The sequence below is a fragment of the Epinephelus lanceolatus genome, chromosome 11 (assembly GCF_041903045.1).
Source record: "Epinephelus lanceolatus isolate andai-2023 chromosome 11, ASM4190304v1, whole genome shotgun sequence".
Classification (NCBI taxonomy): domain Eukaryota; kingdom Metazoa; phylum Chordata; class Actinopteri; order Perciformes; family Serranidae; genus Epinephelus; species Epinephelus lanceolatus.
In genome coordinates this window covers 29,001,710-29,028,556 of record NC_135744.1, presented here as the reverse complement: position 1 = coordinate 29,028,556, position 26,847 = coordinate 29,001,710, and the positions used below count along the sequence as shown (strand labels likewise).

The window sequence follows — 26,847 nt, the reverse complement described above, 5'->3', positions numbered from 1 at the left end:
CCCCTGGGGCAACAGTATATGTGGAATCTTTTCAGCTCTGCACTTTGGATTTTTGTGCTTTAGTCAGTGCTGCTGACCATTTTCAAGCAATTTATGTGTGTGCTTTGTTAATGTGGGAGAGCTGCAATCATTCACTGGGTCATAAACCTTGTCATTAGTTTATGCAAATGTCGTGCAGAGTAACAAGCAAGGTGCATCTGCATTTGACAGATAGGACATTATAATTGCGTGTAGACTGCCAAGGACGTGCACTTTGTGTCTAACCATTCATAGAGATTAGAAACTCAAAACCAGAGACAGGCGTACAATCTTAACTTTATGTAATTTTGCACAGAATGTTTGCCTTGTTCGGTTGTCTTGCAGCAAGTTAGTAAAAATGTCTGTCTAAGTAGTGTCAGATTAATAATACAAAAAGATATATGAATAAATAAAACATGTAAAATAACATACATAAAATAACAAATGTGCAGTCATTTTGACAACATCCCACCGCCTACTGGACTCAGTCAAGATAGCGTGCGACATAAAACATAGGCTTTTCTTACAATAAGAGCTACCCATGACACAACACAAGGTTTGTATCCTGGGAGAGAACATTTAGCATACTTTTTTTTTTTTAAATCCTCCCCTACAACAGTTTTTTATTTATATGGAATAAACTGGAATGATCCAGTCAGGATTTAGCACATTCCTATCAAGAGGGATTTATTTCATAAACATATGGCCTCGAGCCACTAAGAGGTTAAAAAAGAAGCAGTAAATTGAACGAACAGTATGGAATATTCAGGTATTTTTGGTACTTGCTATTGAGAATAATTCACAACAAATACCATGTATTTTGTTTCTAAATAGGAGGGATTGGTGATTCAGGGGCTGGATCTTTTGAAGTTGTGATAACTGTGTATTTTGATATTGCCTAGATGACCACAGCGGGGGGTGGGGGTTGCTCTGAGGTAAGAGTTGAAGTTAAGCCTTATATCTGTGCTACAAAATATCAAAGATTCTCTTTTGGTAACAGAAAAGGAAAATGCACTTTTGTTCTGTAGCCATCCATCACACTGTCCACAAAGGACAACCATAAAGATGGTAGTTTCGTAACTCACCTGTACCTTTCACTGAATCAAAAGTAGCATATAGATAGGACACTAAAAAAATAAAAAGATAAAATGCAAAACTAATAACAAGCAACTGCTGTGAGAATGTGACCAGTGGCTAAAGCATCACTGAAATCAGTGTACCATGTGTAACAGAGTACCATGACACCCACAGAGTTCAAAGCCCATGGCAGATGTTCCCTGAGAAGCTTTTCCAATGATGAACAGGATTACAGAGAATATATAATCAGAGCTAATTTCATATGAATGTCATATATATGCCACAGATATAATGGCCAACGCTGTACAGTAACAACTAAAATCAGAGGTTTTACAGGAGAGTGACTTCATGCATAGTATGTGTGTGTATGTGTATCTGTGTAAAAACTCCAGCTGCACTCGCTGCACCTCACACCCAAAATGATAAATGGGATTCGGCTGAATTTCCCCTACTGCATGCTGATAGGAGGTCAGGAAGTAAATGTAAAATGTTCCACCTCTACTCTGTCAGATGGAAAACGGAAAACTACTGAGAGGAGTCAGGCACTGTCCACAATAGTGCAGACACATGGGTTTCTCAATTTCTGACCAAATTCTCTCAAAGAAGAAGAGACAATATCATAAACCCCACAGTGTATTCAACTACCAAAGATTGTACAGATGCAACTGATAAACTGGCAAGATTATAAATTTTGCTGAACAGACCAACAGGGCACTACCCTGGGGCCCAAATGTTTTTTTATCCAGATGTGTCAGCAAGTGCAACTTTACTTTATAGAGACAAGTAAAACCCTTTGCCTTCTTTGACTGATTGGAAACTGAATCAAAGCATACTGAAATTAATGTAACAGACCTTGCCTGAGTGCATTGTTCTTAAAAATACAAGATGTTAACGCAGAATTCCCCCTAAAATGTTGCTTAATTCAAGATGACTGTCCAATGACTAACTAGTTACAGTGATATCTTGCATCTCTACTAAATGCAGGCAATTGTTCTGGTTTGTGAGTCTGAAGTCCTAACATATAGCACTTTAAAGAATGGGCCTACAGGGCACAAGCCCTGGGGCCCAAAGTGTAAGGGGGGCCCCCTGGCCTTCATCTGCAAAATGGCACCGAAATTAACACGTACTGTCCAAGAAGAGATTCAAAATGATTGCAGAGACCTGCAAAGGAACTGCAAACACACACAAAATGACCTCAGAGGGGTACATGACAAATACAAAGAGACACAAAACCACAAAAAGATGCGTTATGACTACAAAAAGATGCAAAACAACACCACAAAAAGAGGCTAAACAACTATAAAGTGTGTGTGTCTTGCTCCTAGGCAGGAGACGTAGGGGGGGGGCTTTTACATATCTGTGCCCAGGGATCCATTGTCTGATAATCCGTCCCTGCTCATCCATGTGTAAACCATGATGAGAGAGGGAGATGAAAGGAGAAAATGTAAAGCAGTAGCATACATGCATACACATATACAGCCTTACCCTCTGTATGTATTGCGGACACGTAACTCCAGTTGTATTTCTTGACAATGTCCACCATGGCTTTGGCCTGTTGCATATCTGATGGCACCACCCTCATGAAATATTTATACAGGCTCTGTTGGAAGAAATTTACATGTTCACAAGTCTGGCAGTATACATGACAGCCTGTCCTTCAGTTTTACATGCACCCATAATAACCCCATACTATAAACCTCATTCCATGTAAATTCACTGCACATTTGCTTTCAGATGATTTTTTTGACACCAAGGATGTTTGTACTGATAACTGAATTTTCGGTGCATGCCCTGCTGCAATGTCACAGTCTGTCTGCTGTCAGTTTAGCAGGCTTCAGGCCATTTAATACAGATCAGGTACACACATACTGTCTTATTTTAGATTCTTAAACGTATTCTGCCTGGCCTCCCTTCACCAACCTCTTATGATGGTTGTTTATGTTAAAAATCGTCCTTGAGATAGGCAGAAAATGTCTGCCTTTTTGTTGTTGTCATGGTTGCAAGTCAAGTTACTTTGTTAAGTTTTTGACGTACAGTGCAATTCAAGTAAAAGCGGACATAAAGTCTGTTCAAGTTGAATTTCTACAAACTCAAAATCACTACCTGCCTCAAAAGACTGAAAAAAAATCCCAACATTTGGTGAAGATCTTTTTAGTGCCTTGTATTTCAGTGGTTTAAAGTTCGACATTTTCTCAAGTTTTGATGTAATGTTTTTGTTACCTGGCCTTACCTTGTCACTGAGATCCATGCTGGTGGCTGAGTAAGCTATCTGTGGGATGTTGAAGAGCTGGAGGAGATTTTGCACCTGGATGGCCACAGAGCTGGATCCTGGTCCAATCAGCCCCACAATGGGCTTCTTCCCCTGCACCAACAAGCTCCCTGCCTCTGCAGTACACCTGCCCTGGCTCTCCTCTTCTTCGTTGGACACCAGCGTGTCCCGAATGAACTCAATGCTCTGCTCCAGCGCCACTGCAGAATGCCAACATGAGTCCCTGGTGTAGAAAGATTGAGATCACAATGTTGTTTGGGCAAGCAGGATGGGAAAAAAGAGGATCGCTTGGAGAAGCCAATTGGATGCTTTTTAAGAACACAGTCTCATGCTTTTGGGAAAAACACACTTGACTAACACAATTTTTAGAGCAGTAAGAAATCTGCAATCTAAAGTTCAGCCAAAGCTAATAAGAGCTTTCAGCAGTCTGAGTCAGTCAATACAAGCTGGTATCTTCCAGAGTCTTTTTAGTACAAATTGACCTTTTTTTTTTTGTTGTTGTTGCTTAGCTGCGGCGGACAGATATTTCCTGGTAGTGACATGTAGGTCTGTTGCTGGGGCACAACATCAGAAACATCAGCTTCATATTAGCTTCACCTGGACTTTAGAATGAGTTTTTGTGCTGTGGATTTTGTCCTTCATTTTTTTCCAGTGTAGTGGTGCTTGGAAAGGATCACTTCACAGCCCGTATGGAGAGGCAGAATGATAGTGGCAATCATCTCTGCCAACATACATGTGGCGTTTGAATACTGTAGTAGCCTCAACTTGAAAAAAATCCAAATCTTTCTTTTGAGTTTTAGATTACTGAGGCAATAGCTCCAGCCTTTCCTTGTCAGTGGGTCAGATTGACCTGTTGGTGTGACCTGTAGGATTTAAAACCTCAAATTCTGGTTCAGTGCATGGTACTGTAAATGGATGCCTGTTTCTGTCTGGTCTGCCTACACTCTTAAGTTAGCTGTCAGTGCTGTCTTATGACCTCCAGCCACTGTTCACCTGTCTGTATCCAGCCCTCTTCAGTTACCTACAGCCTCTCAGGAAATTCACCTGCTCCTTCAAGGTTAACACTTTACATTGCGGTACATGAAAATCTATGCGTGTAGACAAGCCTTTGCCTTCTTTGATTGATCGGAAATTGAGTGAAAGCATGCTGAAATTAATTTAACAAACCTTGAGTGAATTGTTATTTATTTTTATTGTTAAAATTACATGTTGTAAATGCAGAATCCTTCCAAAAATGTTGCTTCATTTGGGATGGCTATTCAGTGACTAACTAGTTGCAGTGACACTGAACATCTCTACTAAAATCAGGCAGTTGTCATGGTTTGTGAGTCTTAAGTCCTTACATATCATACTTTAAAGAAGCAACACTTTAATGCCAAATCTCTGGGTTTTATCCCAACCTGGGTGCGATATATTGTATGTTTAAATTGTCAACTTTTACAAGATTGTTATCTTACACATGGTAATCTGTGCTGTCTAAGTGATTTGTTAGCCCTCCTAATTCAACAGCAACGGTCACAAATGATATTACTTATTAAGTTTTGGGATTGGTTTCTGACCTGATCTCGCAGCCCAGGGTGATATTTGGGAGGATAGCGGGGTCTGCGTTGATTCGATCCAGAGTGTGCATCATGGCCTCCACTCTCTGGATCCCATACTGCTCACGCACTGCACCACACTTTCGCTCATGTACCTGAGCAAAGTGTAACATAGCTTAGATTAATAACATTTACACACATGGACAAAATATGCACACACACACTTAAGCACACACAGCATACCTTGTCCGCAGGTGGTTGGTGGTGGACAGAGAACAGAGCTCCTATGATGATGTCGCCAGGGATGTGTGTCAATATCCTTCTCTCAGTGTTCTGGGCGTTAACCCCGACCTGGTCTTTCAGGCCCAGCCAGCTCAGATCAGCTCCCAGTAACACAATCACCGCCAGCAGCCTCACATGTAGCCCCGGTCTATTTCCCATCCCTGCGTTCCTCCTTACACCTCCTGACATCCTCTGTCCTCTTAGAGCTGAGGGTCTGATGAATGTGAGGTCTCTGGCATGGTGCTTGTAGTGCCTTGGGTAAGGGTTAGATTCCTGAGGAAAGGGATAGGGATTGGGAATGAATGAGCTCAATAGGTAAGCAAGTGTATATGTTTGTCACTAAAACTTTTACATACTCAGCCTAGTCAGCATATGTAATATAAGCACAGCAGCCATTTGGAACAAAGTAAAATAGGTTTGGCTATTTATTCACAAATAGTAGTTTATCTAAAAGTTTCTCTTACTTTCCTCCCTAAAAATGACAAGTTGCTGTCCATGGTGCTGAAATGATTTTGGCTTGGCATCATGCAACTTGAAAAAATGATCTAAGCAGGTGGTCCAATGAAGAATTAACAGCCTCTATAAAACTCTATTATCTCATCAAAGAATCACTTCATTGTTGCGCGCATCTCATCCCCCAAACTAACAGACAACTTCAGCCTACCTCTTCTCTGCCAGCAGCCTCGCAGATGCCATTTCTTTCGAGATCGTTTCCATCACAGAAGAGCAATGAGGGGAAAAAGCGCTGGTTTCTGCTCAAGCTCAGTCTGGCGCCTGGTTACAGCAAACTGCAAATAGCAGCAGATAATATAGCCCGTTACTGGAACATGTTTGACTTACTGACGCACACGGCGGCCCCCCTCCTTCTCCACCTCCTCCTCCTCCTACTCCAAAACAGTGGAGAGCATGGAGCATCAACAGTGACTAAATGAGCACAACTGTGGAGAGCTATGGGAGGCGAGCGTGTAAAAAAGAAAGAAATGTGTAAGAAAACAAATAAGAGAGATAAACGGTAAGAATTCACATCCTTAACAAATACTACTATGGGATGTCATGATGTGGAGGCGACTGGCTAACAATGAATGCGGTTTTCTTTTTCTCTTGCACTTAAAGTTCCTGCTGACCCCCTCGTCTGTTTTACGCTTTTGATGTGACTGCGACTAGAAATGATCAGACACTGAAATGAGATACTTCCATTTAATTGAAAAGCAGATTTCGGGAAGGACCCCCGGATACTTCCCACACCCAATAAAAACGTAAAAATAGAAGGGCACTTTTATTCTAACAAAATTAAAGACATTTATGGCATAAAATGGTGCGCAAAGGGCACAAAACGGTGCGTAAAAATCACCAGAACGCAGGAAATAAGGGAAATCGTCTAATACAAACTTAACCTACGCCCTTTGTTACATTTAATAATCCAGTTTCCAGAGTCCCTTGTCCCTTTACTGTCACTTTCAAAGATAAAAACAGTGCCTATCTAATGTTTTTGGTTTGGTATCAATGGTTTTGTAAGAAAACAAAAAGGCTTTTCATTAAATTTGTCGTTAAAGTCTCCAAATAGTTAGAGTTCTTCTGAGCTTCATGGAAAAGACAGGACAGAAGAGAGAAATTGTAACTGAATGCACTTCTACTGCAACTCTTCCCAAATTTGTCAGGAGACCCACTTTAAAAAAAATCAAAGTCATTTAAACATCAAAAACATTCAGTGCTACAAAACCATAAACTCTATTTTCTAAGCTGCACAGGCGAGGAGTGATCTAATAAAGAGGCAAATTATGAATAGGTGAAATACAAAGTAGTCTCTCCAAGTATTATGTAATTGAATTATAATGTGTGATTTTGTGACGCTTGGCTTCATCTGTATTCTAAAACTAGAAGAGAAACAACAGAATCTGGCACTAGCAAAGCACAGTGACAACAGAGAGTGAAATGTGCAGTATTTTGATTTTATATTATTGGGTCTAGTGTGTGTATGAATGCATTGGGCACAAAGAGTGGTCCAGCTGATCAAGTGGAACATAATGTTTTAACTTAGAAAGGCTACACCATATAACCCCTGTTAATCTGTGCAGTTTGGGCAAAATGAATTCATCTATGACAGGAGACGAAGTCACAGTAACTCATTTCCATTCCAGTAATTTCATCAGACATGGGAACACCTCCACAATGTGTAGGTGACTCCAGTGGTGTCTGGTATAAGATGCAGGGATCATCGGAGCTTTCAGAAGGCTCGCAACTAAATAACAACATGTCAGGTTACAGTTACTGTAATTAGCACAGCGAGAGTGAATAATGTGAATGTTTTGCACGCTAAGATGTGTGACTCATTTCCAACAATAATCTTTTCAGGGGATGTTTGGAAAGTCCAATCAAACGGAGGTCAGAAGTGTGATTGATGATGTTTCTTCATGAGGGATTCATTACTTTGAGTCAAATGAATTCATGTCTGCCTGCAAAATTCTGGTTTGTTAGTTGCCTGGGGAGACAGAGACAGAGAAGGTAGCCTTGGTGAAATGTCATTTATAGACAGAATGGTGTTGGAGGTAGTCGCATGGCGCCCTCTGGTGGAGACTCATTTGCAGTCATGGACTACTCATCCTTTAAATCACATGCAAATAGTTCCACAGTCATTCGACTAAAGGTTAAAAGATCAGGGTGCACAGTGGATGTAGTTTCAGGTGTAGAGAGCCATGTGAGGCAGCAGCACTGAAAGAGCTCACAAGTCATCAAAGGTTTCTTTTGAGAAAGCTGCGTCAAATGCGAACACGTTTTCTCGCCTCAGGCAGTGGCTTGCTTTTATCATGCTTTGCTCATCAGCTTGTTCTCAGAAGATCTTCTGATTTAAGTTGTGGTGAAGACTTAAAGTATGTGGGGCCATAAGACCACGTGAAATACCAAGAAAATAAGAGTATACTGTATATATGTTTGTAATATACATATCATCCAATATAATACATGCAATACACATATTTATATTTTAATTAAGGCATTTAATAATGTCTTTGAAGTCTGACACAGGCTTATTATTCATTAGTTTATACCTGACCGCAGTATGTAAAAATAATTAAGCCATTTGAGGTTGAAAAGTTAATTTGTGGTGACTATGTGGTTCCAATACTGTCATAGTGACTTTCATGCCCTAATGCCACAAATAACAGTTTACTTTATTTGAGGTAATGTGTATGTGTGTGTGTGTGTATGTGTGTGTGTGTGTGTGTGTGTGTAGTGAGATCATGAGTTACGCCTGTTTTATGCTCATGACTGGGAGTAGAAAGCAGACCACATTCTCAGCAGAAAATCACTGTAAAATCACTGTAACTAAAGTATGGGCTTCTTCTCAGTTCTCCTCATATATGCTTCATAAGTTCATAAGCAGGGGCGTAGTGGATGTGGGGTACACGGGGCACATGGCCCCCCAGCTGCTGTATCTGTGCCCTATGTCCCCTGCACTTTTCCACGCTGTGAATTGAGTTTGACAGCCATTTAATTCATTTTAACAAGTCAGAGCTTGTATCTCCAAGTTGTCCTGTATGCACCGTGAGGCAAAGTGCACACTTGCTGCTTCTGTTGCCACTCTAAGGGCCGAGTGGGGAGGACGTACTGTATGTTTGAACAAAAATGTGCTGAAAACAAGCCAGCAAGAGGCAGAAAAACCTTGCACTCTTTCTTTATATCAAACCATGTCAGCTGAGTTATGTGATTTTTGGAGTTAGCTGACATTAAAAGATGACTGCTCTTCCTAGTCATCAGATGGTTTTGGTTGTTTGGTTTGGTTCCTTAGCCATTAGGGAGTAGCGCTATTGAAAGGGAGAGAATATTTCAATAAATGATTTTAAAAAATCATCTTACTCCAGAACAGTCTGTCCCCCTCATATCTGAAATAATGGCTATGCCCCTGTTCATAAGCTTCTATATGCCTGTCAGTGAGGTTTTTGTTGTCTTTCAGGTGATATTTTCTTTATCTGTATCATTATATAATATAAGTGATAAGCCCAAGTGGAGATTTAACTTTCATTAGGCCACCAAATACAAATCACATCACAGAAATGCTTCACAAATTTGTTGAGTATTTCCCTTTTTTCATCAGGAAAGACTCGAGCTGCAGTCTTGGGATGTGTGCACTTCTAATTGGCCCCCTCATGAAGTATGCTTCACCCTGAGGTTAAGCGGCATGTGACTGGCTCAACAGAGAGGAGGGGGCACCCGGAGAAAACTCCCAAGAATTTAAGCCTGTGAAAGAAACACTCGGGCCTTTGAGCATTCGTGACTACTTGGCATCTCTAAAGCAAACCTTGCTGTGATGTGGCCACTTACAATCATTAGTCTCTTGTTGTGTTTTGTGCCCTCCTATCAACAGTTCCCCCGTCTGTGTGCCACCCGGGAGGCCTTGCGCATAAAGGAATGCTGCCCGCCTTGGGAAGGAGACGGTTCGCCCTGCGGAGCCAGCTCGGGTCGAGGCTCCTGCCAGGATGTGGAGGTGCCGGACCGGCCGGACGGGCCGCAGTTTCCCTTCTCGGGGTTGGATGACAGAGAAAAGTGGCCCTTGGTTTTCTACAACCGGACTTGTCAGTGCGCGGGGAACTTCATGGGTTTCAACTGCGCGGATTGTAAGTTTGGCTTCTTCGGGGTGAACTGCAATGAGAGGAGAGAGTCTCTCAGGAGGAACATATTCCACCTGTCCCGCGCCGAGAGGATTCGGCTCGTGTCTTATCTCAACTTGGCCAAGCAGACAGTCAGCAGAGACTATGTTGTGGCCACTGGGACCTACCAGGAGATGGTAAACGGCTCCAACCCGATGTTCGCTGATGTGTCTTCGTATGATGTCTTTGTGTGGATGCATTACTATGTGTCCAGAAACGCGCTGCTCGGCGGGCCGGGGAATGTGTGGACCGATGTGGACTTTGCCCACTGGGCGCCTGCATTTCTGCCGTGGCACCGCGCGTACCTGCTGCACTGGGAGCATGAGATCAGGAAGCTGACCGGAGACATGAGCTTCACCATCCCGTACTGGGACTGGAGGGATGCCCAGGGATGTGACGTGTGCACGGACGAGCTGATGGGGGCCCGCAGCCCCCAGGATCCCAGTCTCCTCAGCCCAGGCTCGGTTTTCTCTTCTTGGAGGGTAAAGAGGGGCTGCCACAGTTATTCTGTTCATCCTTTTGCTTTTACTTTCCTCTCTTTTCTTTTCTCACCCACAGTTATGGTTTCAAGTTCAAGTTATGTATTATCATTTGCACAACAATTACAGAGAAGCAGCAGTTGGTAATAGGAATCATAGACCTCCTTCAAATTAATGCAAGCTAAACAAGGACTCTCAGTATATTCCTAAGTATCCCCAAGTATAGGCATAAAATTTAACATAATAAAATATAAATATAATCATTTTTATTTGTGGTTGACAAATAATTGCAAAATGAATAAGCAGGAATATAAACAGGAATGTAGCAAATGTATATGTGTAATAATGAGAAGTAATAAATATATCACGTTGAATGGGACAAATTATATTTTACATCTTGGGCTCTTTAAATATTAGCAGCCAGTCCCTAAACATCTTAAGGCATTGTTACTACAAATGTACTAGTTGTAGGTTGTTTAACTTACAAAGTATTTTTACAACATATTTAAAATGGGTAAAAAAAAAAAGAGAAAGCTAATAGGACCCTTTTCTGAAGTAAAACCAACATGTTTGTAGGCAGGTGCCATAAAATCATAACATATGTTAAGGTGTTCAGCTCTGTACAATACTGCAGACATTTTTAGTATTTTTGTCACTTGAAAATATTCAAGATAATGCAGTGAATCCATGTCAGCCCTAAGCCATCATTGCTGTACACACGCATGTCCACTGCAGACAATATGGCACCAAGAAAATGGGCAGCAAATGAACTGGAAAGCACAAGAAAAGTTGGATGATCTTTTTAATGAGAATAGTTAACTTACAAAAATGATTTAAGGAATTAAACATGTTGGGTGGCATGGTGGTGTGGTGGTTAGCACTGTCGCCTCACAGCAAGAGGGTTGCCGGTTCGATCCCGGGTGTGGGAGCCCTTCTGTGTGGAGTTTGCATGTTCTCCTCGTGTCAGCGTGGGTTCTCTCTGGGCACTCCGGCTTCCTCCCACAGTCCAAAGACATGCAGACTGGGGATTAGGTTAATTGATAACTCTAAATTGTCCGTAGGTGTGAATGTGAGCATGAATGGTTGTTTGTCTCTATGTGTCGCCCCTGCAATAGTCTGGTGACCTGTCCAGGGTGTACCCCGCCTCTTGCCCAATGTCAGCTGGGATAGGCTCCAGCCCCCCCGCGACCCTCAAGAGGATGAAGTGGGACGAAGATGAATGAATGAATGAATTAAACAAGTTATCAGAGTGAGGTAGGGGTTCTTGATGTGCTTGATAGCTTCTGAAGTATATGACTTGGCAACATATTTTCAAGCTGTAAAAGTAACTCTCATATGGTATGCCGTTTGTAATGTGGCTCACGCTGAAAATAACATCAACATTTTGCCAAATTTAGCTTCAAACAATGTTTAAAAAAGTACTGTGAATTTTTTAACGTCACCTTTTACCACATTTACAGCAATATTTGTTAACTTAGAAATATATTAAATAGTTAAATCTAAATATTAAATGTGGCACCTAAATGTTAAATGTTAAATCTAAATATTAAATATAAATCTAAATGTTAAATCTAAATGCTAAATCTAAATCTAAATATTAAATCTAAATCTAAATGCTAAATCTAAATCTAAATGTTAAATCTAAATATTAAATATAAATCTAAATGTTAAATCTAAATGCTAAATCTAAATCTAAATCTAAATGCTAAATCTAAATCTAAATGTTAAATGTTAAATCTAAATGTTCTGGGTGAAACTAAATATTTAGCTAATATGCAAATTCACACTGCCGGTCACCGGAAGTACCAAAATAAAAGCTCGAGATGGTCAGGCTGTGTTTATAGAATCAAATAACGAATTAAAACCAACTTATCGGGGGAAATGGACACTTGAACATACATTAGCGTGATAATAACTACCTAAAATAACAAGAAACATGTTTGGAGAAATTTTATTTGATGTGTACTTTGAGTTGTTAGTGTCCCTTCGGAGGGACTAACAACCTAAGCTAAGCTAACAACCGTTAGCTCTTAGCACCGTTAGCAGTGTCTGTAATGACTCATTAACTCTTAAACGGTCTGTGAAAAAAAAATTTTTTTCCAGCGGATGTCTTAGTTACAACATGATTGAGCTAGCAAAGCAGTTTTGTGTTGCGATGTGTGGTATTTATTCAGTTTTGGGAAATCACGATGTCTAGAAAGCATCAGTGGCTGCAGCAGCAGCAATGTTAACATCAGGACGTCATCTGTTAAAAGCCTCCCGTTGTCGGATACGACATGAAACTACTCCAGTTAGCTCAATCATGTTGTAACTAAGACATCCGCTGGAAAAAAATATTTTTTTTCACAGACCGCTTAGAGTTAATGAGTCATTACAGACATCGCTAACGGGGCTAACAGCTAACGGTTAGCCCCGCTAATCTACGATAACCATGTTATTAATTTCAGAACATGATAGTAATGTTTGTTCAATCATTGTGTTTATAGACTTTACAAACACCAGATTAGTCTAAACGATGATATAGTGACGTGAAAAATGTGAGATATGCATATATATATGTAGCTAAACTCCGCTGGTTTTCTACCCCGAAGTATTTGTAAACAACAAGGTGATTCCCTCCGAAGAGACACTAACAACTCAAAGTACACATCAAATAAAATTTCTCCAAACACGTTTCTTGTTATTTTAGGTAGTTATTATCACGCTAATGTATGTTCAAGTGTCCATTTCCCCCGATAAGTTGGTTTTAATTCGTTATTTGATTCTATAAACACAGTCTGACCATCTCGAGCTTTTATTTTGGTACTTCCGGTGACTGGCAGTGTGAATTTGCATATTAGTTAAATATTTAGTTTCACCCAGAACATTTAGATTTAACATTTAATATTTATATTTATATTTAGCATTTAGATTTAACATTTATATTTATATATACAGTATATTTAATATTTAGATTTAACATTTATATTTATATTTATATTTATATTTAGCATTTAGATTTAACATTTATATTTAGATTTAGATTTAGATTTAATATTTAGATTTAACATTTAACATTTAGGTGCCACATTTAATATTATGATTTAACTATTTAATATATTTCTAAGTTAACAAATATTGCTGTAAATGTGGTAAAAGGTGACGTTAAAAAATTCACAACACTTTTTTAAACATTGTTTAAAGCTAAATGTGGCAAAATGTTGATGTTATTTTCAGTGTGAGCCACTTTACAAACAGCACCCCATACTCTCAAGGTGGTCTTCAGAATTTTCATTTGTTTTTTAAGTAGTGTACCAAAAACTTTCCTAAATTATGTGACTGTAACCTAAACAGGTGTAAAAACAGTAAATAAAGTATACAAAGGAAAGCGACAGTGTCAAAGTGATGAGTTCAGGAGCTCAAGACTCCAAAAGTCAGTGTAAGCAACTTTTTGGTTAAAATATTGAAGTAGGATTCAGTTCTTAAGTGTTGTCTTTAGACATCCAGAGATATTACCTAAAATACAACAAAAATGCAGGATAACTGAAATGAATATCAATGGTCGCTCACACATGGTACAGCCTATTTTAAATGGATTTAAAGAAAGGAAATTTCCACCTTTATTTGAGTTTAAAACATCTGCTTTGATCAAGGGAATTGTAGAAATACCTTTATAGGTAATTTTGACCTGCTTGGCTGAGATTTACCTTCACAGTAATGAACCTAACAGCAAACCTGATAGCAAGTCAAAACATAATTCGCAACAACCAACTGACATCATTGCTGGGGTTTGTGGTGATGCTATCATGTGCCGTATTGCAATATGTTCCTGTGTGCCTCCATCAACAGATATTGTGCTCCCGCGCAGAGGACTACAGTGAAAGGGGTGTGTTGTGTGATGCTGAAGCAGAAGGCCCGTTGCGTCGTAACCCTGGAAACCACAACCGCAACGTGGTTGAAAGATTACCAACTTCAGCAGAGGTGGAGTTTACTCTCAGTTTGACCGACTATGACACAGGAGCCATGGACCGCAGTGCCAACATGAGCTTCAGGAACACTCTGGAAGGTCAGATAAGCTTGACCACAAATGCACACACACAGACAAGCTCACACACACACACACTGACTGCTGTGCTCTACCGGTGATATCACTGGCTGGGCTGCTCCACCTTAAATTATACACAGCTCTGCACTGCTGCTCTTCACTCTCATTGTGTTAATGGTCTGTCTGTCTTGTCCCTGTATGTGCAAGCTGCTCTGTATGTTGTTGAAGATTAGCTGCACTTTCATTTTTGGCATTTAAATGAACCCGCATGACCTAATTGGATATAGCAAATGGAGGGATACCACTTACCTCTTTCAACACGGCTCATTATCTGATAAAGCAGGTTGGTTTTAATAATCCGTCATGGCATCTTACTGTTGTAATGCATTAGTAACACCAAAATGGCAGGCAATAAGATTGTCCAATGTTAATATTCACCTTACAATATTTTTCATTACTAAAATGTCTGCTTGCAAATAAACAGTTGGGTATGAATTAATTAGGGATGGCAGTGACTTGGGTTTAGGATTACACCTTCTGCACAAACCCAGCTATTGTAGAAAGGCTATGTGACACATTGCTAAACATCCATGTCTTCTTGATAGTAGATATCAACACAGAACTATTCAAAGTGCTTTGTTCAACATAGGTTTAGTGGCTTTTGGTGGTTTCCAAGGATACCAATATTAGATTTGAACATCACACATCTCATACTTCCTGGAAATGAAAGAAAATCCACTGTAGGAGAGGTTTATGGAGATTCTCATTACCATACACACCCTGTTTAATGATGCAATGCTTGTCTGTCTGACAGGTTACATTTCAAAATGCACCATACTGAACTATTCCTTCACATTGTCAGTGAAAGACTTAGAGTATCCACGGTATTCTTTTTAAAATGCCATTCTTCGTCTCTTTTTTTTAAGACAGTATCTCATTGAAAAACAAAAAGCTTTTGTTTCTCTAACTACTACATGCTGCTGCCACCTTTGATGGTGCTAATTAAATACCTCTCATCTTGCAGGATTCGGGGATCCTCAGACCGGGTTAGGAAACAGCTCTCGTATGGGCATGCATGCTGCTCTTCATGTGTACATGAACGGATCCATGTCCTCAGTGCAGGGCTCAGCCAATGACCCCATATTCCTTCTCCACCATGCTTTTGTTGACAGGTAAGACACACACAGAGACACATTTTGCAAGTTGAGGTGACTTACACAATTGCACTTAATATTGGTTTAATTCTCTGTGAAAGCATTTATGAGCAGTGGCTCAGGAGGTACAGACCATCTCTGTCGCAGTATCCAGACTCTGATGCTCCGATAGGGCACAACAGCGAATACCACATGGTCCCCTTCCTGCCCCTGTATAGAAACAGAGAGTTCTTCATCTCCAGCAAAGACCTGGGATATGAATATACGTATCTGCTAGATGCCAGTAAGTTTTATCTAAATTGCATTTTAAGAAATAAGTAAGCTGCTTTCCATTATCTCTTTTTGTTTTTTGCTCTATCTGTTCAATCTATTTCAAGTCTTAAACCAAAGTTAACATATATATCTAAAAAGAATATTCTGACTCAGATTGTTGCATAATTTCCTGTGACTACCTCTACTTTTGTTTCCAGACCAGAGGCTAGCAGAGTCTATGCGTCCTTACCTAGAGGAACTGCAGGATGTGTGGCCCTGGCTGCTGCTCGCAGGTCTCTGTGGAGGAATTGTAGCTGTGACCCTAGCCGCTGCTATCCTAGCTGCAAAACGGCGATATGGAGGGTCGACTTGGCTGCATGTGAACAAGTGGAAAAACTTATTTGCTCTCCCAGAAAGACAGCCACTTATCTGGAGCAGTGACACAGAGGAAACCAAACACCGTAACTACCAAACAACTATCTGAAGGCACAGCCAGCCCTGTGCAGTGGTGCACGTGATCTATGAATTTTAACATCAGAGCGCTGTGAATTATACATCATATTGACTAAATGTGATGATTCTGTAATCTGTGTTATTGGCAATGTATTTAAATTAAAAGAGTAAAAAATGTAAGTGCATGTAGGACATTTTGAAATGGGTTTAGAGGCATGTTTAAGTTGGATTATGTTCCACCCACAACTTGTAACTTCTTGCTCATTTCAGACATGCTCTTTCCTATGTTTATGGTTTCTGTCATGGAGATGTTCCATAGTGACTTTTCCACATGGTTTTAGCAGATTACCTCAAAAACTAAGGTTCTGCAGTATGTTGCATCAGTCATGTATGCATGCATTTATTATTAAGAAATGATATCCTACATGCATCCAACTGCCATGTGGAGTAACTCTCCAGACAAATTCACAAAAGCCTTGGGGGACTTTCTTTTATTATCTTTGTGTGGGAGTTGACTGAACCACATTTTAATTACCATTTCAACTGATTTATGTTTGTGGCGTGAGATGTGTTTCTGGAAAGAGAAAAGGTGATAATGTCTACACAGATGTCAAGGTCGGAGACATCACCGCAGCGTCAGGACGTACGGTTCAATATTCTAACCTTAAAAGATACGTGATAGTTTTAAAAACTTTATGACATTTGCAAAAAGTCACTGCAATTCCCCGAGTTGCATATGGTTCAAAAATCTTCACTCGAAAGGTCACACCTACTTTAATGCAAGAGAAGCGTTTCCTTTCATGAGTCTGGCGTTAATGCCACTCTAACAAAACCTGCTTGCATATATACTGTATGTCTGCATTAGAAATACTCACAGCAGGATATAAACTATAACACAAGTTTCAAAAGTTCAACACAAAAGTTTATTTTTGGTAAGATAAATTGGTTCCCTAATGACTTAACTCTTGTGTCATGGTCTCATTCAGCCAAACTGAACACATACATTCCAAGCCGTGAGACATGCTGTCTAGCATAGCGTTTTTATAATACAGTACTTTGTTTAAAATACTTGGTATTCAATTGCCATTTTCAGATATTACAGTACATTCTCACTACTAAAAATGCATTATGTTGCTTTGACATGAAATCAGGAGATAAATACAGCAGTGATCATTTAGAAGCAATACTTGTACAAAATATACATTAGTTATAATCATGTAAAAAAAACAAACAAATTTGGAGCAAATCCACTATTTTAACTGTGAGAAGGTGGGATTTAACTTTTAATTCCTAAGCTTAAGAGTCCCAAGGAACCATTGTATTTCTTACAACACAATTTATTCACAATAAATGCCGTATTATACAAGTGTGGACATTTTAGAGATCCAAATTTTCTACTCGAACTACGTAGAACAGCGTCTTTGTTACACATATATGGGGATACATTTAGGATGACAGCATTCAGTCTGATGTGGTAATGGTGGACAAAACAATTAAATAATTTAAACAATTTAGGAATGGATGGAATGAATCTTTTACCAAACATTGCTGAAAAAGAGGATGGTCCAAAGTGTGGTCCGTTATGATGACCTGATGTGAGCAGTCAACATGAAAGGCTTTATAGGTCCGAGAGTAAGCTTGGTCACATCTGGCCCCCTATTGTAATCTATAGTGTTATTTCCCCAGGAATTTCAGTGCAATTAACAATTGTGTCATCATCTGACCTGATTGGAGGGCTGCTGAAAGTCAGTGCCCATATTATCATTTACTACTTTAGTGAAAGACCATTGTAAAAAAAAAAAAAAAAAAAAAACTTGACTCTTTAGCATTCCAACAACGACCTATAAAAAGGACCCAAACTAAAAACAAACAAACCCAAAACAAACATGAACAGAACAAAAGAAAATATAAAAAAAAAAACGTGCAAAATCAAGTATGTTAACAACTGAAAATGAAATGAAAAACATTGTAATGTTGAAGAGAAGAGGCCAAAGTTCCATGACAGCAAAAGAGGTGACTCTTTCAAGAGGTAAGGAACGGACTGTGTGGCCTTGGATTCGGTAAAAATACACACTATGTTTGTAGTTTTAATTCCTTATCATTCATCTTCATCCTCGCTGTCAGCCTCCTCCTTTTCCTGCTCGTTCTCTTTGGGTGGAGGCGGTGGGGGAAGGTCCAGACGAGCCCAGGACATAGGCTCGAACTTCTTCATGGCGATCTCGATCTTAGCGGCCATCATGTTCATTACACTTTTACTCACGTCTATCACCTATAAGGTAGAAAGATGGGTGACAAGCACTTTAAAGTCATGTTTTAACAGGTGGCGTATATTCAGGTCTTAGTTTGGTGGAAAAGAGAGAACAAACTCGTGACTGTGACACACTTCATGGCCCCACTGATGTGTGTTGTCACCATAACGACTAACAACAATTGCCATTTTCTTTCATGCTTGTCAAATAGTTCAGTGTCCATTCTATTCATTCTGTTTATATGGCATGATATCAAATAATAGGACATATTATCGTTCCTGCAAGAATGTTGTATTATGGTATCTAGAATGCCTTACAATTTAAATTTGACATACACTCACTGGCAACTTTATTAGGTACAAGTGTTTGACTGCTTAATGAAATACCTAATCAGTCAGTCATGTGGCAGCAACTCAATACATTCTGAGGAATGTTTCCAGCACCTTGTTGAATCTCTGCCACCAAGAATTACAGCAGTTCTGAAGGCAAAATGGGGTCCAACCTGGTACTAGCAGGTGTACTTAATAAAGTGGCACCTGAGTGTATAGCAAAGGTCTAAGACTTTTTCACATCAGGTTGAAAGAGATGTTATACTCACTCCCCACAAGCTGATTTTCTGCACAAACTCCTTCTCCCCCTCAAATATAACATGGATGTCGAGCTGAAGGAGAAAAGAAATAAACGTTACATTATGAGGAACACGGTCACAAAATCTAAGCACTTTAGATTTGGATAGAAAATAATCTGGCAGACGAATAGCATCCCTCACCGTGGTGCTGTTTGCTTCCACGTAGCATAGCTCTGGGATGGAATTCTTGGCGTAGATAGAGATGATGACTTGCATCCCTGTTTGGTGCCAGTCAAACCGACACGGGACCACTTTCTTACCCTGTGTGGAGATTTAATAAACAACATTTGAAGATGTTTTAGAGATTTGATACCTACAATCTCCACCAAAGAGCATTGTTTCATCAGACACCACTAGATGGAGTCGCAGCTGAGGCTCTCTCACATGGATGTGCACACATTAATGATCACTTGCTGTCAAACTGGCACACCTACCGCATCTTTTTTCCTCCATAGATGTGTTCCCCTGGTACAGCCCTCTTGAGAGAGGAAGGTGTTAAAATCGGAGGTTTTCCTCTTACAGCAGCTCCAGTATTTCATCCTGGTGAGGCAGGAAAGACATACGTCCGCTGGATTTTTAGCAGTCAATAACTTGTCACTCAAGAGAGCCAGTGAACAAGACTAAAAGGAAGACTAACAGGAAAATACTAGTGCTGCCTCTCACAACTCTTTTACGGTTTCCAGAGAAAATATTCTATTTCATGTCGATACATAAGTAAGGAGTGTTTTGGAAATACAAACCCTTCATGGAAGATAGGAAATCCAGCATGGTATAAGCATACATCCAAATCGCTTGCAGGTCCATCAAAACTCTGAAGATAACAACAGAAGTGTGGTTTAAAGCACTAACACAGAAAGTATTTATTATTAAAAACACAAATAGAGCTCAATAGTATGGCACAGGTATAAAAACGATTAATGACTAATATACAGTTCCTTAATAAAGACTTTGGGAAATATTAAAACATACCAATTTAGACACTACCAAGCTCCCAACTGATTAATCAACTAAAAGCAGGCAGCTTGAGAGCATATCTCATGGCTTTCAATCACATCAGTTAAAGTGCAATTATGCAAATCATTAAAGTCGCACTCCAAGCTTCTACCAAACCCGTCAATGCAAATCTTCTTCACAATTTATGTTCTAATCTTGGGGTTTCTGCTCTGACAGGCCAGATTAGCTTGAGCAAAAAAAAAAAAGTAGCTTCGCATCCATCTCAGAGCAGAGGAGGAAAAGGAACTCTATCTGTTTTGCCTTACCCAGAGCGGTGAGCTCTTCTGGGACGTTATCATGATTTGTTTATGTTTTCATTTAATGACATCTGTCATATACTTTTTCAACATATGCAAACTGAATTTGGCTTACAAATCGAGAAGAAGTGGAAGCTTATTTGGCAGAATCCCAAATTTCAGCGTGTATTTAAAGAAAAACAAATCAAACATTTAAGATGCTGTCTCCAAAGCCCTACACAGGTATGGACAGAGATATTTACACACTGTAAACACACATATACTTACTTTACTACATCCACCGTTTTTACAGGCTGTTCCAATCTTGATCTCATCAGTATCTTCCTCTAGAAAGACAGAAAGAAAGACAAAGAAAGAGCATCAAAAAGATTGCATCCACAGTTATGATGTGTCGCCCTGTCCCTGCCAGCTTTAACTCAAACGCCATGATGTGAATGACACAGGTGAGGGCAAATTCCCAGAGGCCATCCATTAACTTCCCCTGTCAACATGACCTTCCTGTCTACTGTAACAAGAAGTGGATGGTAATGGATGGTAGTCTATGATAGAGAGGACGCAAAACTGAAAGAGATAAGAGGAGAGAGAAAGGGAAGATAAAGTTCTGTTCTCACCTTTCTTCTCTGCTGTATTTTCGGAAAGCTTCAGTCTCTCAAGGGCCTGCTTCAGGGAAGCGGAGACTTTTTGCTGCAATCTCACCATTGGCTCATCAGCACTGTAACCATAACAAATCTATTAGGCATGAGACATTAACAAAGGCAGGGACAAAAGGTACCTGCTTTTCATTCATTTTTTAATTGAAAACTATTTGGAAGAGTGCTGTGGCTTTTACTTCAAGTAAGGAATACATTATCAGCAACATCACTTCAAACTGAAGTCTCGCACCTGAGACCAATACACTAGGAGTTTCGCCATTCAGCAGTAATCACTTCATCAGTTGCTTGTGCACGTTCTTTTGAACTCTGGTGGGAAGTATCCTGGGTAAAGATTAGAGAACGCCTCTGACTATTCTGAGGATCCTCAGTATTCAGGCTGATTTAACAGCTCTGATACTTTTTCTATCCTTTCTTGCATGTGATACTAAACATTCAGAGCAGAATGTAATACATAGGATTACAGGGATATATATACTTTTAAACTGAAAAGTGTGTTCTACTTGGCTTGTTTCTTTCCTTTAAATGTGATTTGATAAAATCTTTGCATCTCTAGAAGCATTTTTGCTGTAGTTAAATAAGGGGTTGCTGCACAAATTACAAGTGCCAAGGGTATTCCTATGGTATTGATTAAAATATAAAAAATACGTATACATCTAACTTTACAACCTTGGTCTGTGTATTGCCTCCTGAGGCTTTGGTGCGGAGATGATGTACTCGTCAAACTTTGGTTTTTGGTCATCTGCGTCTTTCTTTTCTCCTGATGATGTCACATCTGGTTTCACTGGCTCAGGGGGCTTCTCTTTGTTGTGGGGACCTTTTGTACAGCCCTGTGGAGGAGAAAGTCACAGTGTACAATGTGTGCACAGGCCAGTATGGCCACAGCAAAGGTGGCAGTACCTTCAATGCCTATGAAGACAATGGCAACATGGCCACGGAGGATTAAAAGGTATGGATTAAAACAGAAACTAAAACTTACAACAATGCTGAGGAAGTCCGAGAAGTCAGTGGTCCTTCTCTTGCAGCAGGACCATCCCTAGAGAGAGACAGATGGATGTTTACCTTTGACAAGATAACAAGACACCAGCTAACTGTGTCCTTTTTTTTTTTTTTTTTACCTTCAATGCATCATGGAAAACTGGGACTCCTGGATGGTAGGTGCAGCCATCTGTAAAAATGAAACATAACTTGGATCATTTTAGAAAAAATGTGTACAAACTGGTCTGCTTTTAATGAATTCAAGCTTCATTAAAGACACAAAACGTCCAGCTTTCACGGTGCATCCTAAATTGCTCATTGTGGCAAAAATCTAATTTCTTTTACAGAATGATGAGTAGAGGTGTAATTTCTGAATGTGGCAAGACATTTTCGCAATTAACAACTACAAATAATCTGTAGTCACATTCAACTGTTTCACAGACACTAACCCTTTACTTGGTAAAGTATGTAAAGAATATGTCATGACTGCATTTGTGACTCCTTTCACATGTAGAACACCTCTCAAAAAAGCCTTGTGTTAGCAGTGTGTGAGGCTGCGATCGTGTGTTCCCTGTCATAATGACTTGAGGTGCTTACAGCTGGGTGAACTCCTGAGTGGAGCCACAAACAAGGCAGTCTGAGGTAATTTTAGACACTGTATGGCAAAAAGTTAGACTGGTCTGCTACTGTGAGCTCAGCTGGAAGCTGTATTCCAGCACTATCTGATGGCTGTATGGCTCATGTCCCCCCAACAGTACTGTCATAATGTACTCAGGCAAGTTTGAAAAAGTTTTTTAAACTTTATCCAAATGACCTAATATGCTCATGTGAATGTGACTGTAAATTCTACATATTGCAAGATAAAATACAAAATAAAAATGTATTTTCTCTCCCTCTTTCTCTGAAGGCAGTTCAAAAGTTAAGTGGACACTACAGTAATAAAGAGTAATATCATCCTTGGTGTTTCAAACAAGCTCAGATAGCAAGTCTAAAGGTGACATTGACACTGAGTAATAATGAATAAAACAAACAAATACACTACAGACTCAGCAAATTTAACACATCAACAATACAAATAATTTAGCTTTACTTGATAATGTTTTTTGTGGTCAGGATTAAATTTCATTTTGATATAAAAAAGACTACAACTTTCAGTACCTCACACATTAAACTTAGATGATTTCCATCTGTCTTCGTGAAGTGCAGCGCACAGAATACACTGAGAAATTACTGAAAGGGGCATCATGATATTAATAGGAAATATTTATTATATTTTTCTTTGGAAAGACAGAATTTCTGTAGAAAAAAAGCTTTTCAAACTGTAGCAAGTTAGTATTTGAGCAACACACAAGCCAAACAAGACTAGCACAACCACTACACATGAAAACTTTATATTACAACAATTTTAATGATCTGATTTTGATACATTTGAGATATCATTTTAAATTTGCCTAATATGAAAAGTACATCATATTTTTATTTTACATCCTCTTTTTTGGACCTGCCCTAAAAGACTGATCACTGCAGAGTGAATAAAAATTTTGTTTGGCCGGCCAACACGATAAATCAAGCATTTTCCTCACAGTTCTGCCAGAGCTGTGCCCCTTCTATGCGATAGCCTTAGATACACCTCTAAGATACCTATAAAGGTGATGATAATACTCTATTGTTATGAAAAGAGGCATCCTATTCAAATGGAAATTGCCTCATTTGTCAGATTCTCAATGTTATAGGCTATTATTTGAAGACAGAGGAGGACATTTCTAATGAAAGGAAATAAGGGACCCAGTAAGATTTTGTCATCTGACCTGAAGACAACAATACCACCTTGAAAGTTCAATTATACTTAGATCAGTGGCTTCATATAAATAATTGTTTCAAGAGCAAACTTTATTTTAAGTAAGGACACTGAAGATCAAGAAGTGAATTTTCATGATGATGACCTTCTCCTCACATAACCTAATGCAAGTGAATATCTTAGTGGTATTGTTGGGGTAATACACTCCTGGAGGTACAGAGGTTTTTCATTTAGAGGACAACAAGTTATACAAACAATATTATTGGGCTATGTTATCAGCTAAATGTGTGAGGAATTAGGAATCACACATGTGCTATATCTCAGGGTGAACTATGTCATAAACTATGTGCCACACCTGTATACACCACCTCAACCATGGTCTCAAACATGACAAAGGGCAATGAGATGAGACATATTTAGTTTTGCTCGTGATGATAAGTGGTGTTCAAAATGTCACTGTGTCCCGTGACACCTTTCATTACATTAAATCAAGGATTTGGCCACCGTTTCAATGAGGAATAAGCACTGTTAACTTATTATGACCACATTTGTTATGTCCTGATTTATAAATGAGGCCCCTGGTTATTGGGGACACTGCTCTCACTTTCAAAGATTGATATTTAACTGCTGGCAGCAGAGAGTGTGAGTTCAATCAAAATATACTTTGGCTATCCTCAGGCATAAGCCCTTGTGATACTGTAGGAAGGAACATTATTAGGTTATGAGTATAGACTAATTCTTTTGATTTCTTTTGGGTTTCTTACATGTGTTTGTGCTCCTAGTTTGGCCTCTCTGTGTGCTCATTTGCGGACGTCCCATAACTATAAAGGTTTGTAATCATAAACCTACTATACCTACATAACAAGGCTTAAATATTGAGTTGTGCTGTAAAGTTATGGAAGGCTGTGGTGACTATTTCAGCATCCAGTAAACTGACTACCCATTTTATTGCGCCCATTGCTGTCTTCAGTTAAGTGTTAAAGTTTTGCAGTGTCTATGTCTCTTTTTGTGTTAGCACTTATTTCCCATGGAACTTGAAAAAAAAAGCACTTTGTAAACCATGTATACAGACATGTTTTTTTCCCGTCAAAAACTGAACCACTGATCCTCACCTTTGTGTCTTTCTAGTTGTTAAAAACGTGATTTCGCAATAACATCTGTGGTAACACAGCCATGATTTGGGGATGATATTTAGACATGTGCTGGAGATAGTCTACTTGAATTAAAATATTGAATGGCGTGTTTCTAAAACTTGAACCCCATGTCCTGTGTGTCCTGTCCGGGACAACGTTTCTGTTACCCTCTAACGTTTACATGCTAATCACTGGAGCTTAACATGCTAACAACATCATCATAAGTCACAGCAGGCCCACGTGTTATTAGCTTTCGGGGTTATCAGCTATAACAGTGTCGATGAACTAAGTTATTGCTGTGTTGGGTCCAGTCAGTTAAAGTAATATCAGGTTAGCTACATGGGCCCAGCAGGCCTGCGCGCTGTAGAAATTTCCAGATGATCAGAGGTTAGCTTGCTAACACGCTGGCACGGGGTACAGTGATAGTTAACTAAGATACTACTCACCGTCTGGGTTATTTTCTGGATCAAATCGCTGTCCACATCCCTTATTATAACACAAAACGGACATGGTGGCGGGTGAAAAAAGTTTAAGTGGTGGCCAGACTTTTAATTAACCACTGAAACGCTAGTGTGGGGGATACAGTGCCGCTGCGGCTGCCTTTACACTGCTGCACAATACACTTCCGGATGTTGTTGGCTACACTCGGGAAAGCTCGGAGCTTGCCGGAGACTTGCTTCTTTCCGTTAAAAACTTCACCTCACTGAGTCTTTCTAGTTGTTGAAAAACGTGAACACTTATGGAGACATAGCTACCATTTTGGGATAACATTAAGACGTGTGCTGTAGACAATCTACTTGAGAAAAAAACACAAAATGGCGTGTTTCTGAAACTTTAGTGTCCTGCCAGGTACAACGGTTCTGCCAAGACTTAACGTTAACCAGCTAATCACAGGACCTTAGCATGCTAACAACATCATGATAAGTCACAACAGGTCCACTTGTTTTTAGCTTCCTGAGTTATCAGCTACAGCATTGGGGATGAATTAAGTTGTTACTGTGTTGGCTCCAGTCAGCCATAGTAATATCAGGTTAGCTACGTTTCCACAGCAGGCTTGGTCGCTGGAGAAATTTCCAGATGACCACAGGTTAGCTAGAACACGGGCACGAGGTACAACGATAGTTAACTAAGATACTACTCACCGTCTGGGTTATTTTCTGGATCAAATCGCTCCCCACATCCTTTATTATAACACAAAACAGACATGGTGGAGGGTGATAAAAGTTTAACTAGTGACAAGATTCCTAACGGTCGTGTGTATGGGATACAGTGCCGCTGCGGCTGCCTACACTGCTGCACAGTACACTTCCGGATGTTGTCGGCTGCACTCGGCAAACATCGGAGTTAGCCCAACCCGCCACCTCCATCCTGTGAGCGCACTGTGGTCCCACTCAAGCGACAACTGATGCTGACCGCTTCCCAACTTGCGTTAAGCGACACGTTCTTTATACCACATTCATCTCGGACATTAACCGTAACCAGCAAATGCCACCTAACTGTTTTAACATCAGTTTTGTGTTAACTATTGCAGATAAAGCCGAAATAGCCCACTGCACTCAGGGTTACATTAGTCAGGTGCATGAAACTGGGGCAATAGCTATTTAGTTTTACGAGGATGGCTGCAGCCCAGTAGACAACTGCCTGTCGGGATATGTGCACATTTTCCTTTCCGCGCATCATCACCGACTTCTGTTGGACTGTTTCGTGCGTTTTCCCTTTCTTTCCTTTTTAAATTGTGTCGGACAGAGGATGGGGAAGGATTTACTTTCACTGATTACAGCTGTTTCGTGTAAAGGTAGGACACGCTGCGATGTGTGAGTGAAGTCTGTGTATAATATAGTTAATTAAAGCTACAGACTGTAGCTCCAGACTCTAGCCAGATAAACTCGTGGATTTTGCACGGAGGCGAGCTCCACTGCATCAACATGGGAGACGATAAATGCACCCCAATATCTCCCGGGACAGTCTCTCT

The 26,847-nt window shown here is 39.9% G+C and overlaps 3 protein-coding genes across 7 annotated transcripts in view; 1 reads left to right on the top strand and 2 right to left on the bottom strand.

Annotated features, from left to right (window-relative positions):
- The window catches only part of grm5a (glutamate receptor, metabotropic 5a), a 30,754-nt gene extending 24,715 nt beyond the window's left edge, over positions 1-6,039 (bottom strand). For all 4 annotated transcript variants that reach the window (XR_013492345.1, XR_013492346.1, XM_033647693.2 and 1 more), the window contains exons 1-5: positions 5,849-6,039; positions 5,146-5,457; positions 4,924-5,057; positions 3,326-3,587; positions 2,581-2,695 (exon numbers count right to left, since the gene is read on the bottom strand). Coding sequence is in view for 2 of the 4 variants with exons in the window: in XM_033647693.2 (XP_033503584.1) it covers positions 2,581-2,695; positions 3,326-3,587; positions 4,924-5,057; positions 5,146-5,373 (739 nt within the window). In the remaining 2 variants the exon portion in view is untranslated. The remainder of the gene's footprint in view (positions 1-2,580; positions 2,696-3,325; positions 3,588-4,923; positions 5,058-5,145; positions 5,458-5,848) is intronic.
- A 3,393-nt stretch (positions 6,040-9,432) lies between these two features.
- Positions 9,433-16,967, top strand: LOC117272046 (tyrosinase-like). The gene is made up of 5 exons (XM_033650759.2): positions 9,433-10,309; positions 14,135-14,351; positions 15,355-15,502; positions 15,586-15,767; positions 15,955-16,967. Exons 1-5 carry the CDS (start codon positions 9,488-9,490, stop codon positions 16,218-16,220), a joined length of 1,635 nt encoding a protein of 544 aa, XP_033506650.1. The 5' UTR covers positions 9,433-9,487; the 3' UTR covers positions 16,221-16,967.
- A 122-nt stretch (positions 16,968-17,089) lies between these two features.
- On the bottom strand, positions 17,090-26,178 carry chordc1b (cysteine and histidine-rich domain (CHORD) containing 1b). Of its 2 annotated transcripts, none has more exons than XM_033650781.2 (11): positions 26,018-26,178; positions 22,085-22,134; positions 21,946-22,002; positions 21,636-21,796; positions 20,928-21,028; positions 20,584-20,642; positions 19,807-19,877; positions 19,501-19,606; positions 19,208-19,327; positions 19,037-19,099; positions 17,090-18,458 (listed from the first exon to the last, which is right to left on the bottom strand). In XM_033650781.2, the coding sequence occupies exons 1-11, from the start codon at positions 26,079-26,081 to the stop codon at positions 18,288-18,290; spliced, it is 1,023 nt and encodes a 340-aa protein (XP_033506672.1). In that variant the 5' UTR covers positions 26,082-26,178; the 3' UTR covers positions 17,090-18,287. The 2 variants fall into 2 exon arrangements, with proteins under 2 accessions (XP_033506672.1, XP_033506663.1); XM_033650772.2 differs by lacking the exon at positions 26,018-26,178 and adding an exon at positions 25,322-25,516.
- Between the last annotated feature and the right edge of the window lie 669 nt (positions 26,179-26,847).

What these genes read in the sequence shown, in the direction of transcription:
- LOC117272046 (XM_033650759.2), top strand. Translation starts at nt 9,488, where the DNA reads ATGTGGCCACTTACAATCATTAGTCTCTTGTTGTGTTTTGTGCCCTCC. An exon ending in CTTCAGGAACACTCTGGAAG is followed by an intron (nt 14,352 to 15,354) that starts GTCAGATAAGCT and finishes CTCATCTTGCAG; the next exon opens with GATTCGGGGATCCTCAGACC. An exon ending in TACGTATCTGCTAGATGCCA is followed by an intron (nt 15,768 to 15,954) that starts GTAAGTTTTATC and finishes TTTTGTTTCCAG; the next exon opens with ACCAGAGGCTAGCAGAGTCT.
- chordc1b (XM_033650781.2), bottom strand. Translation starts at nt 26,081, where the DNA reads ATGTCTGTTTTGTGTTATAATAAAGGATGTGGGGAGCGATTTGATCCA. An exon ending in TTTTCCATGATGCATTGAAG is followed by an intron (nt 22,003 to 22,084) that starts GTAAAAAAAAAA and finishes GTCTCTCTCTAG; the next exon opens with GGATGGTCCTGCTGCAAGAG. An exon ending in AAAACGGTGGATGTAGTAAA is followed by an intron (nt 19,878 to 20,583) that starts GTAAGTATATGT and finishes TGTTATCTTCAG; the next exon opens with AGTTTTGATGGACCTGCAAG.